Here is a 12,527-nt window from a genome sequence, read left to right as displayed (position 1 = left end):
TGTGGGTGGGACTAATTAGGGCTCACTACTCAGTACTCTGGTCTACTGTTGAGTTAAGTATAATGCTGACTTAGATATAAGTAGCAGTTTTGAAGCTTTGAGGTGTAGTATAGATGATTCTTGCTGTAATACCGTGCTTATAATTTGTCGGCGTGGCGATAATCCGGCCACGTGATTCCGAGTATACTTATCCCATGCTCCTGTCAGTTTAAATTCTTCATTAAAACAACCATCTAAGAAATCAACAACGCATATTCAAACGCCACCTCTAAGCCATATCAAGGCGTCATATGAATATATTTCACTCTCAAAGTTAACTCTTGTACTCAGTGATAGTCACGCTGTAACTATAGGGTCTTCTAAGTCGTCTAATAGTAGTACCTGCCAGTGATTGTTAATCATTATTTACACAATGTATTTGAAGAAGCTTTACTTTATGTATGATGTATGGGGACTCAGAACAGTTGCTGACTGAAGTTAGTAGTCATGGATTGGATTACTCTAGTGATAGAATTGTCTGTGGCAACTTTGTGCTTGAATGTGTGCCTTCTAGCAATTTGTCAATCTAAGTGTATAATACTGGTTGGTATTTCTGGAAACGGCATTCTTGGTACAGTAGTAGTCTTGTTGTATCAAGACTTAGTATTTGGTAAGAAATTTGGTCTACCGAAAAGATCTAGTAATACTTATCGCTTATCACTGAATCAAGAAAGTCTGTTGAAAAAGAAAGATTCCAAACAGCAGTTTTGGTGTGGTGTGTTAGTGTTCTACCACTTTTGACTAGTATGGATTGTATGTTTCGATCTTATCTGGCGGCATGGCTTTCGGTCCGATTAATGAAGTGACTGCGAGTATAGTGACTATTCTCTTTACTATACTTTTACAACCCCCAACAACACGGCAGAACTACGCGTTCGGTGGCTTGGGTTGGCACAAGTGTAGGCTTTCTCCAAGTGTTCGTGGAAGAACTATCAAGCAGGCATAAAAGTTCAAAGTCCAAGTCAAACTACCAGGTCAGTAATCTTATGTAGTAACACCACCGTCTTCTTGGGGATGTAGAAAGAAAATGATAGCCAAGACTTAACTGGCATCATTTACCTCCTACGACTATCCTCACAGATATAAGATTGACACATCTATCGCCAAATCCAGCACTAGTGACCTCCTGCATCGAAAGGCACAAAGATATCTAGAATGTCCCAATTCGACGTGAAGAGAGAGCTATAACGATCCAAGAACCGACCTAAATGTTTCCATGACTGATGAGTTATTGATCTCAAGCGCCATTTCCCTCCATTTCAGAGCCCCCTTTCCTTCCATCGGGCGGCAATTTGAAAACAGGCCCAAAATTTGCTTTCACGCGAGAAAGAGACCATGTTCTACCGCTTTGAAAGGAGACCGTAGGATAAAGCTGCCCTGCAATACCATCCACCTCGGAACCTATATACATCATCATCTCAGAGATCAGAGAGTGCTCAAAGCAGATAGTATTGTAAAAACTCACCGACTTTAGTACCGTTCAAGGTATATTTCTATATAGCTGCTCTATATACAGTATCTTCTTTATAGGGGATAGAAACTGCACCATGATAGGTGAATCTAATAGAAGAAAGAGAAATACTATATCTATAAGTACTGTGAATCTACCCAGTATCAGAAAGATGATCTATCATCTAGTATACAGTGCTGTACTATTCCTAATCTATATTGTAATCTCGTACGCGATGTATCTGCCAAAAATCTGTGCGAACCCGTATATAGTAAACTATACTCCAACTTAGAATATCTACTTCTTCTTATAATATTACTGTGATGTAAAGACTATCTATATAGATATAATTACTGCCTTAGTCACCCCAGAAACTTATAGTGGATTATCAGCACCGCGAACAAGTGGTACACTGTTATACAGGTGAGAATTATACCCCAGAGGATTATATTAATAGTAATATAGTATACCAGAGGAAAGGACTGTAGTAATTGTACTATTAGAAAGCTGAATACCAGCTATCTGAAGAAGAAGTTACTTAAGACTCAGTTGTACTAGTTACTATATAGATAGGCTGATTCCCACAGCCCCTCCTACTCTTTCTCAAGCACACCGGCCCCCAAAAGACCAACCACCTCCAGTCCCTCTCCTCTTTCTTCCACCTTCTATCGCCATCACTCTCTTATAGCTCCAATGAAAACGTGGAGAACAAGAAAGAAGACTCCCTTAGAAGCTGTTCACGCCACCTGAGGCACAATTTTCGAAATGCAGGGTTGGACCACAATAAGCGGCGGAGTCAAAGACGCCTACCTTGCCGATCTTCAGGTAGCCGGCATAGCTGCCTCCGTGCTTTAGTGACAGACACTGTGTGCCGCAGACAGTGTTGCCCTCGATCGCGGTAAGATAGTGGTATATGGCACCCTGGATGGTTTTTTGCTGGGCGGTGGTGTCGCAATTCCGCCCAGTGGCATGGAACTCGTACTGCCAACCCTCAATCGTGCCAGAGTGGTAGGTGCAATCTTTCTGGTGGGACCAAGCCCAGATCGCTGCGGCAATACTCGCGGTCGTGGTGAAGGCAAACCCTGCAATGGTCGAGCATTGGGACATGCGGGAGAGGCTGCTTTCACAGACCTGGACGGGCTCACGGACGGCCAAATTGTTGGTGGTCAAGTTGGGGTTTTGCTCATATGCTGCCTCGAGGCTGGGAAGAGCCAAGGCACTGGCGTCGTCGAGATCGTAGGCATACCAGAAATCAGGCAGACGCTGCCCGTCGATCAACTGTAGGCCATCGCCATCCGAAGGTGGCGTAGAAGGCTGGGCCGACGAAAGTCCAGAGAATAAACTTAACGTCAGGATCGAAGCCTTTATAAGCAACATAGAGCCAGCAGAGGGAGGCGACCAGGATTGAAAAACAACAACAACGAGCAAGGCGTGCTTCAGAGACCAACATGGAGCAGAGTCCGGGAGATTGAACAGAGGGTAAGAGTGAGATGCGATGGAAGGATAGCACAGACGTACAGCAGAGAGGAAAATTGGAGCCTTTTCTACTGCTTTGTATAACGCTTCCTTTCGTTCTCGACGGGTAAGGTAAGTTGGAAGTGCCTCGAGAGTCTCCCTCACCAGTGAATGCAAGTTAATCCCTCGGCTGATACTTGCTGCTTGCTGTCTTAGATTTTGTCTCACTCAAGCTCTCTAAGTCTCCTCGAGAACCACCCCTCCCCAACGCTGGCTACACTAATTGGCTACTGGGTACACTATATGGGTAGTCAAATGTTCAGCTCCACGCAAGGACCCACCCAGACTGCGCGGTTCTTGAACCAGCAGGTTCCGATGTATATCGATCAGGCTCCTGGCCGGACCCATGAGGCCCCTAACTCCTGCCTGTCTGCCAAACGACTTGGCTGTCGGAAAATGCGACGCCTTATCCGGGCCCCGCTGGGCCCCGTCCGGAATGATCCCGCGGTCCACATACAATACCTATTTAGGAGCGTGCACAGCTGGGCCTATGTACAGGTAGGCTAACCACAGTACCCACAGTAGACTACATGTATTAGTCTAGCATTCATCACCAACGAAGTCCTCCATCCAGCTGCACTTGATCCCTGACCCCACTCCGACCCAGGACCCTAGGACCCTAGGACCCTTAGACCTAAAGGCAAAACTGTCGGCCCCTCGCACTTAGGGCAAGAAAAGAGTACTCGGTGTCGCTGCTGCAGTCAATACAACCTTGCATTGGTAATTATGGTCCTCGATGTATACTCCGTCACTGTCACTCAGACTATATCACTCTCTATATAGAAAATATCTGATGGAAGCGAAGGAGCTTGAAGTCAACTTGTGGGCACATCTATCTAGTGGTAGCCAAAGCGCGCCGTTTAAGGATTCCCCGCCGGAATGCCGTGGAGATGTCGGCCTGAAGGGGTTGTGCATCTTAGGGAAATTTAAACCAATAAGCTTCAAGGGTCAATGTTATATTCAGGCTAGAAGGGATGATAAGTTATATTCGGCTCTGTTCGGTACTTGAAGATTTTATCAGGTTAGCAATGATTATGTAATTGGCCCTGCGGTTAAGTTAGTTGCCCTAGTTGGATATGATGAGAAAGACAAAACACCCGGCGCTAGGCAACTGCAATAAATGGCTTGAATTGGCGGGAAGGCAGCAGAATCGTAACTGATATTTTGTGGTTGTTGCCTGGTATAGGGCCTTCCGCAGCTCAAGATACCACATAAGGGGAGGGGAGATTCAAGTCGTCCTATTTATTTGAATAGCAAGTGCAAGGAAAGTTAAAAAATTTGATTGTATTGATCGGCGTCGGCTAAGTAGTATATCCCGAATTTTGATATCGAGGCGGGTGTGTTCCTCGTCATGAATGCTCCTGGAGTTGTTCATTTCCCTGAGCATTGGGTTATCTGGTTGTGCTGAGGTTGGTAGCTTCTTCTATTCAGTATTCAAACCTCCTTGTTCTTTGGTAACACTCTTCAGGCTGTTATTACCAACACTTGCATGTTATAATTTCCGATGGTTCCGATCCATGGCTTCATAAGGGTATAGAGATATACCTCAACGACTCTTGGCTTCTGGGAGCGAAAACTAGCATAAATTGGCTCAAGTCATTGGACATTGATATTTATCTTTCTTTTGCTGCTTTTCTTTTCTAACGGCTTGAGGTAAAATTACCGATGGCCTACCTTTCTCTTAGGGACTTGGGGGTTTTTAACAGATCTAACACTGGAATTTTAAATGAGATATCATTATATAAAAAAGGTTGACACCATGTTCGAGACATATAAAGTGAAAGGAATAACAAGACTTTCTTATTTTAATTGAGGTACCTTAAATGACCTGTGAAGCTTAAGAGATGATTTTAGTGTTCTTGAAGATATGCTAGACCAGACTAAGGCGCTTTTCTTTAAGCAAATCCGAAGTGTAATTTCTTCTAAGTGGCAGGTGCTTTGATGTCGACCAAGGCTTTCATTAAGTGCTTTCGTCTTTGCATGTTCCCTGTGGGTAATGTCAAGGCAAAGGACTTTGCCAACTCGCAATAAATACACCTACTTATTCTACGAAAAGAAGGCAATAAGCTAGCACTTGAATTTCCCAGCTTTATATCCAGCTTGCAAATAATGATATGAAGCGCCGCAATTGTAATGTTCCAACACAGTGCACCGTCCCCCTCCCTCATAATTCTGAGATTTTCTGATTTTCTTTCTGCATCCCCAAGAACTACCCCTACCACCTTAGTTTTCCCAATCATAAGAAGTCCAGAAATTAATTAGTGGCACCGTATAAGAACCAATTAGAATGGGATAAGGTACTATGGAGAATTGTGTGCGCACAAAACACCGGTTCAGACTCGCTACTGTGGTTGGCGGGCTCTGTATGTAGATACCTCCTCCGCGATCAATTTCGCCCAGACCCACAATCCTGGTGGGTTTTCTGCATATACGCTCTGTGCGCAGTCGTCTTCCCCGTCCGTAACTCCAGGCCTGAGAACAAGATGAACGTCGACCCTTCGCTTGAACTGGATGCTTTATTTTTCGCTATGTTTCTTCAGCGCCATGATCGTCCTCCGGAACATCTACCAGTTGGACCCCTTTACTCACTCCTTCGTCATTTTCCTCCATACTTTGGATTATATATCATTTACACGATGTAAGAACTTTATACAATCGATTTCATATCGAGTCGATTTCTCAGAAGGGATTTAGCCAGCAAGAGCAGTAGCTCTTGAGCGGCTGTGGATAGCAGTAGCGCATTGATGGCCGACAATCTATCCCAGGAATTAGACAACTAAACAACCATCCATCGCTGAAGAACAATAACTTAATTCGTTCGTAATCAAGACCACATGCGCGCGGTAAGGGAGTGGCGGTAAACACCACACACAAGCTCACGTAAACTCGGCCGTCACCTATTCCTCGTCGCACGATACTTACTGCCAATCTCCTACGGTTGCCGTCATTCCCGAGAACCCGCACTACACCACCAGAAAACTTCCGAGAAACCCAATCAGAAAGCCTTCTTTCCCCTTCCCGGGGTCCCCACCCGCGACCTCGGAAACCTGTAACGAGGAAAGTCAGAGGTCAGAGGTCAGAGGTCAGAGATCGGCAGTGACATTCTTAAAGAGGGGCTTCAATCCTCCGAGGCGGCTGTTCTCCCTCTCTTCCTTTCCCCCTACGTATCAAAAGGGGAGTTGATCTACTCTATAACCCGCTACAGCATCCAGACTACGTTTTTCAACTCCAAAAGGTTCTAGGGGACGAGTCGAGCTCCATTTGACCAGCCAGTACCCACCCAACCTACTAAGTAAGTTCGCAACCGAATGATGACTCGCCTATGCTCCCTCCCCGCGCGGCGGGCAACGCTCCAACAACTCAAAGCACCACTTGTTCGGCCACATCAATTCTCAACCTCAGTGCGCACCGATAATTATGCGACACTGCCGAACCTCCGGATTGGAGCGCATACTCAGGTCTTGTTCCAGGGGTTTCCGGGTAGGTCACGTGTGCCGCTTTCGTATGCAGTTAATGGTCAGAGGGTGGTTGACTGACTGGTGCAATTGTAGGTAGACAGGTATGGTTCCTCTGCTAGGCTTTTTGGAGAGGTTGGCTAAGTGAGTGCTGATGATTTTGCGCAGTCGACGGCCAATGTACGAGAGTCTCTGGCTTGGGGGACCAAGGTTGTCGGTGGGGTGAAGCAGAATGCTAGGGGGGAGAATCTGGGGCTTCCGGTGTTTCGGTCCGTTAGAGAGGTATGTATTGGTGGCCTTTGTTGTATTGTGAGGTCGAGCTGAGCTTGCATTTATAACAAGCTGTAGGCACAACAGAATGTGAGGGTGGATGCGTCCGCTGTCTACGTGCCTGGCGGCTCGGCGGCGGCAGCCATTGAAGAGGCTATCGAAGCCGAGGTGCCACTGGTTGTGGCTGTTGCTGAGCATGTGCCGATTCATGATATGCTACGTGTAAGGGCTTCCTTATACTGTTCCTAGAGGTATCGCCGACTGATTGTCTGTAGGTGCACTCAATGCTCAAAACGCAATCAAAGACGAGGCTGGTCGGAGCAAACTGTCCAGGCATCATCTCGGTGACTGGGAAGTGTCGCATTGGCTTCCAGCCGTTGCCGTGCTTTACTCCAGGTAAGATTGGTATTGTGGCCAAGTCGGGTACCTTGAGTTATGAGGCTGCTGCGTCCACAACGCGGGCAGGCTTGGGCCAGACTCTTTGTATTAGTATGGGAGGAGATGTGCTGGCTGGGACAAACTTCGTTGATGCTCTGGAGACCTTCGAGAGTGACGCCGAGACTGAGGGGATTGTTCTGGTCGGAGAAATCGGCGGCACAGCGGAGATGGACGCCGCCGAGTGGATCCGTGATTATCACCGAAGAACTACCAACCCCAAGTATGTGTGCCATTCATCGGCGGGGTTGAGCTGAGCTTCTTGTACATGCTGACCATGATCATAGACCCATCATGGCTTTAGTTGGAGGCCAACATGCGCCCTCAGGACGTGTGATGGGCCATGCCGGTGCCTGGACCGCTCCCGGGGAGCCCGACGCCCGAGACAAGTATCAGGCGCTCGAGAGTGCCGGTGCAGTCATGGTGAACCACCCTGAGAAGTTCGGACCGGGCATGAAGACTCTCCTGGAGAGCCGAGGACGAGCCCAGAGTGCCAACGTAAGTTCGTGCGGTCGTCAGGTCATGATTGATATGCTCATGTGTTCAAGTTTACCAAAGGAGTAAGCCAACAAAGAGGCTTCCATACACTGAGAAGGGCTTCTCTTTCCACCAACCATAGCGCACGACAACAGCAACAAGCCCGAAATCTCTACGTGAAGCCGTTCCAAGCCCTTGACATGCTCCGAAAGAAGTCCATTGCGGTCAAGGAGGCTGCCTCAACGGACGCGGACTTCTTCCTGGCTCTGACTGTAGACAGAACCGCACTGTCTCCATGTATCCTGGCCTCTTCGACCGCTGCTTTTAACCCCGAACACACAGGCCGGTTTCCTTTCCCTTTCCAGAATGCAGACTTTAGCAGCACAAATCCTCTCACCCAGGCCGTCGCCTCTCACCTCCGACTTCCATCCACGCAGCAAGAGAGATTGACCGAGCTCCTGCGCGCGCTGTGGCAGATCTTCACAGAGAAGGAAGCGTACCTCCTCGAAGTCCGAGCCAATTCCACAGATGCTTTGGAGGTAAGAGAAGCACGCTTCGGATTTGACGATGCCGCATTCCGCAGTTCTGGACGACAAGAAGATATCCAAAGTCTGAGAAACCCAGCGGAGGAGGTACCTGAAGAGGTCCTGGCGGAGAAAGACGGTATCGTCTACGTCAAGTGAGTTATGCCTGCACCTTCCGGCTGAGCACATGATACTGAACGTTTTCACAGACTAGATGGAGAGGGAAGCATCGGAACCCTTGGTAGGAGAAGCTCTCTCTCCTTTTCACATCATAGAGACCGACTAATCACATATAGTGAACGGCGCCGGGCTGGCCATGAACACGGTAGACGCGTTAACGATGCACGGCGGCCATTGCGCCAACTTCCTGGACACCGGCGGCAAGGCGACGTCGGCGACAGTCAAGGCGTCGTTTCAGATCATCCTGTCCGACCCGCGCGTCAAGGCCATTTTTGTGAATATCTTTGGCGGATTGACGCGGTGCGACATGATTGCCGAGGGTATTCTGTTGGCGTTCCAGGACATGGATGTTCGCATTCCTATAGTCGTGCGACTACGGGGGACGAATGAGCAAGAGGGACAGCGCATGGTGAGTGAATGAATGCCTGCATCATGTGAAGTAGTTACTGCGGAGCATTCGCTGACTTGGTGGTCGCAGATCGCGGAGAGTGGACTGCCGCTAGAGGCATTTGACGAATTCGAGGCCGCGGCGAAGCGGGTGATAGAATTGGCGCAGCAGTGAAGGATCATGCCATCGTAGTATAGTAGATAGACCTATAGATCTCAGTCATTGCATAGAACATGCACAAGCATAATGCATACACAATATATCGAACAATCCCTTAAAGATGATCCCCTGAGTCGTGCTTCGTACACAGTGAACGCGGTGGGGGCCCAGAATGTTCCGTGGCAGGAGGGCATACGTAATCCCTTATAAACTCGAAGCCGTACCTGGAGCCCATCCCTGGAACCGGGTAGCCAATAACACCTCGCCAGCGGCTCACCGCTTAGCGATAACGCAATTTAGCAAAATCAATCCACCCCGCGATCGGCGGGGCCCGCTACAGTCGGAGAACAACAATAGCCCAGTTTCGCCCTTTTCTGACTCTTCCTCTTCCAACTTCCTCTCTCTTTCAAACCCCCTCCTCTAACCACATCCTCCATCCCAAATCCTCCTCCTCCCTCCCCCCACAAACCTCACAATGGCCACGTACGTACACAACCCCCCTTCCCCCCCCAAAAAGAGTCCCCCTCATACTAAACCAACTTACAGCAACATCACCTACCACGCCAGCGCCCTCACCCGCAGCGAGCGCAGCTCCCTCCGCCAACAACAAGGCCTCACCATCTGGCTAACGGGGCTCTCCGCCTCCGGCAAGTCCACCCTCGCCGTGGAGCTGGAGCACCAACTGCTGCGGGACCGCGGGGTGCACGCCTACCGCCTGGACGGCGACAACATCCGGTTCGGCCTGAACAAGGACCTGGGGTTCAGCGAGGCGGACCGGAACGAGAACATCCGACGCATCGCAGAGGTGGCGAAGCTGTTCGCCGACAGCGCCAGCATCGCCATCACCTCGTTCATCTCCCCCTACCGCAAGGACCGTGACACCGCGCGCCAGCTGCACGAGGTGCCCACGCCGGGTGAGGCGACCGGCCTGCCGTTCGTGGAGGTGTACGTCGATGTGCCGGTTGAGGTGGCCGAGCAGCGCGACCCCAAGGGGCTGTACAAGAAGGCGCGCGAAGGAGTGATTAAGGAGTTCACGGGAATCAGCGCCCCCTATGAGGCGCCCCTGAAGCCCGAGGTGCACATCAAGAACCATGAGGTGCCGGTGCAGGAGGCGGTGCGGCAGATTATTGAGTACCTGGATTCGAAGGGGTATTTGCCTCCTAAGTCTGCTTAGACTTTAGACTTTTGACTTTTTTTGTTGGAACGTGGGAGGGGGGCATTCGGCGAGGGGTTGAGTTGATGGATGAGGATTCCCGATCCCATGGGCGAAGTGTGCAATTATAGAATCTTTCACTTGTTTCTGTCGATTTTGTTGTCTTGCATTGATTGCAGATTGTGACACACCTCCACATAGAAAAGAACGAATTAGACCGTTGAAGTTCTGTATGATACTTATTTACTAGTGCGGGAAAATGAAAATGAATCCGTAACACGCTAACTTGGCTCGATAAGCATGCATTCGACTCTATGTACGCTATACATATTCACACGAAGACGCACAACCAGACAGAAAACGAGAACAATTGACAATGACCCCAATCACTGGAACTCAAAGTCATAATACACATATGCTGTGTAGTCCGCCGCTGCAGCACCCTCACCGTGCATCTCGCTCGGATCATCGCGCTTCACCCGTCCCTTCTTGTCGCGTCCGAATGCATTGCCCGCCAGGTACGAGTACTTGTCGTCCAGGTTGTGTTTCGCCTTGTCCGCTTGTTTTGAGCTCGTAGTCTGTAACTCCATTAGTGATCTGCTGGTGGTGACTACCGCCACAACACTTACCCGGATCAAAGTGCAGACGAAGTCCAACGGCAGCCCGTATCGGAGCACCGTCTCCACAAACACCCGCAGCACCAGCACGTGGATCCAGACCATGACCGCCTCGCTCCACGCCGTCCGGCCCAGCCGGAGCGTTTCCCCCCAGAGCTTGCGCTCGTCGCCGCCCACGCGCTCGACCTCCCTCCGTTCCTCCTCCTTGCCACCGGCCACGTACTTGAAGTCGCGCGGGATCCATTTGCTCTCACGGCACTTGTGTACAAATTCGACGCTGTGCTTCTTGAACGTCGTGACGGCGTACAGGGTAAAGTCGTTGTCCGAGGCGACCAGTGTGGCCGACCGCGGCACCACCATCGGAGCAACAGTCTCGTAGGTCTTGAGGAATTCCTTGATCTGCTGGGCGGGCACAGCGATGAGGTGCGTCTCGATGTATTCAGAATCCTGGACGAGGATGCGAGGGTCGACGACCGAGGCGAGTGACTTAGTGGACAGATTACCTCTACCGGCGAAGTTAGCCTGACCACTGAAGAAAAGACGTAGCAGGAAGAGGATAACTCACGTCTGCTTCCGTTGAAGCGTCGCCAGTGTATTCTTTACCTGGTTGTACTGGGTATATTTCGTGCGAATATCGTTATCAATACTGGCGGCCTCCTGCTCCAGGTCTCAGCGATTGCCCGACTCCATATTTCATGTTCACACCCTGACACAGAACCAGAAACACTACCGACCTTTTGTAGCAAATCAATCAACTCCCCGAGAGGCTTATCGGCTCGATACTTGACTTTGTTCCAGGAGAATGTGCGTAGATATTGGTCCACCGGCTCTGTAGGTTGCGTCATTGCGTTAGTCGGGCACGTTCCTCCAAGAAAGGTGTCATGACAAGGCCAGTAAGAAGGGTTCCCATACTATCGTTCACGGTCTTCATCTTGTCGATCTGCGCCTCGTCGCCCTCCAGAATGTTCTTCAGCGCATCGCCGACCTTGGCGACGACCCCCTGGCAGGCAGCCTCCAGCTTGGCCAACTCATCGGCCTGTTGCACTAAGGCATCCAGTGTACCGATCTTGAATTCAGGAATGGGGAACGGGGCGACGGAGCCATTTTCAGGAGCGACGGTGGTAGAGACGGCGTCGAGTGCGTCGTCGCGGTGGTGGGAAGGGGTGATGGAGGTGGGGAGAGAGACGAGGAGGTATTTGGTGGACTTGGACATGGTGGTGGTGGTGGTGGCAGCAGCACAGGATGAGGGGGATTGCGGAGGTTATCGGAGGCCTTTAAAAAGCTGCGAGAATACCAGGCATGCGGTATAATCGCCTGTATATAAGAACGGACGAAAGACGGGGAAGGAGACAGAGGCACGGAAAGTTGAGTTGGAAACCAGAGGGGAGGTGGAGCTGCAGCTGAAGGTGCGGAGCGGAGGCTCTCGATCGAGTTGCTTGTCGGGCAGAGGCGGTCGGCAGCGGGTGGTTGGCTTACTTCGGGGAATATCCAACTACTTGTGCAGTTTCACCAGAACAACCAACTCTACTCAATTACACTGGCGAAAATAAAGAAGAACTATGCTCTTCTTACTGCTATAACAGTCGCTGATAAACAGGAGAAAGCGACTAGACTACTGAGCCAGACTCATGCCTACAAATTCAATGCGCAAAGCGCCATCAGCTGACAACTTCCCTAACACCAAAGGCTACTGAACAATGTGGAGCTCGAGATCAGAAGTTCATTAACCATTATCATTATCATGCTCGTGATGCATAACGCAATGCATAACACCATTTTGAGAAACCCAGCCCTGAAAGATGAAAACCAGCCTCTTTGGCCCTGTTTGACATTCGAAGTGGCTTCAAGCTGCAGAAATTATTCGA

General features: G+C 49.8%; 4 protein-coding genes across 4 annotated transcripts; 2 read left to right on the top strand and 2 right to left on the bottom strand.

Moving 5' to 3' along the window:
- Positions 1-2,215: 2,215 nt before the first annotated feature.
- Positions 2,216-3,352, bottom strand: BP01DRAFT_424200 (uncharacterized protein; the record flags this gene model as incomplete). Its single annotated transcript, XM_025579674.1, has 2 exons — positions 2,216-3,144; positions 3,286-3,352. 2 exons carry the CDS (start codon positions 3,350-3,352, stop codon positions 2,216-2,218), a joined length of 996 nt encoding a protein of 331 aa, XP_025430409.1.
- Positions 3,353-6,200: 2,848 nt separating this feature from the next.
- BP01DRAFT_424199 (putative succinyl-CoA synthetase subunit alpha) lies at positions 6,201-8,907 on the top strand (the record flags this gene model as incomplete). Its single annotated transcript, XM_025579673.1, has 10 exons — positions 6,201-6,484; positions 6,556-6,563; positions 6,628-6,741; positions 6,808-6,951; positions 7,005-7,387; positions 7,452-7,662; positions 7,713-8,320; positions 8,375-8,406; positions 8,462-8,754; positions 8,824-8,907. Exons 1-10 carry the CDS (start codon positions 6,313-6,315, stop codon positions 8,905-8,907), a joined length of 2,049 nt encoding a protein of 682 aa, XP_025430408.1. The 5' UTR covers positions 6,201-6,312.
- Positions 8,908-9,253: 346 nt separating this feature from the next.
- BP01DRAFT_357739 (adenylyl-sulfate kinase) lies at positions 9,254-10,301 on the top strand. The gene is made up of 2 exons (XM_025575267.1): positions 9,254-9,375; positions 9,439-10,301. The coding sequence occupies exons 1-2, from the start codon at positions 9,368-9,370 to the stop codon at positions 10,064-10,066; spliced, it is 636 nt and encodes a 211-aa protein (XP_025430407.1). The 5' UTR covers positions 9,254-9,367; the 3' UTR covers positions 10,067-10,301.
- Positions 10,302-10,331: 30 nt separating this feature from the next.
- On the bottom strand, positions 10,332-12,101 carry BP01DRAFT_357738 (H(+)-transporting V1 sector ATPase subunit C). The gene is made up of 5 exons (XM_025575266.1): positions 11,575-12,101; positions 11,397-11,491; positions 11,228-11,319; positions 10,675-11,167; positions 10,332-10,623 (listed from the first exon to the last, which is right to left on the bottom strand). Exons 1-5 carry the CDS (start codon positions 11,873-11,875, stop codon positions 10,432-10,434), a joined length of 1,173 nt encoding a protein of 390 aa, XP_025430406.1. The 5' UTR covers positions 11,876-12,101; the 3' UTR covers positions 10,332-10,431.
- Between the last annotated feature and the right edge of the window lie 426 nt (positions 12,102-12,527).

The sequence above is a fragment of the Aspergillus saccharolyticus genome, assembly GCF_003184585.1.
Source record: "Aspergillus saccharolyticus JOP 1030-1 unplaced genomic scaffold BP01scaffold_20, whole genome shotgun sequence".
Lineage (NCBI taxonomy): Eukaryota > Fungi > Ascomycota > Eurotiomycetes > Eurotiales > Aspergillaceae > Aspergillus > Aspergillus saccharolyticus.
The sequence above is the reverse complement of the archived record's forward strand: the minus strand, read 5'-3'. Positions and strand labels throughout refer to the sequence as shown.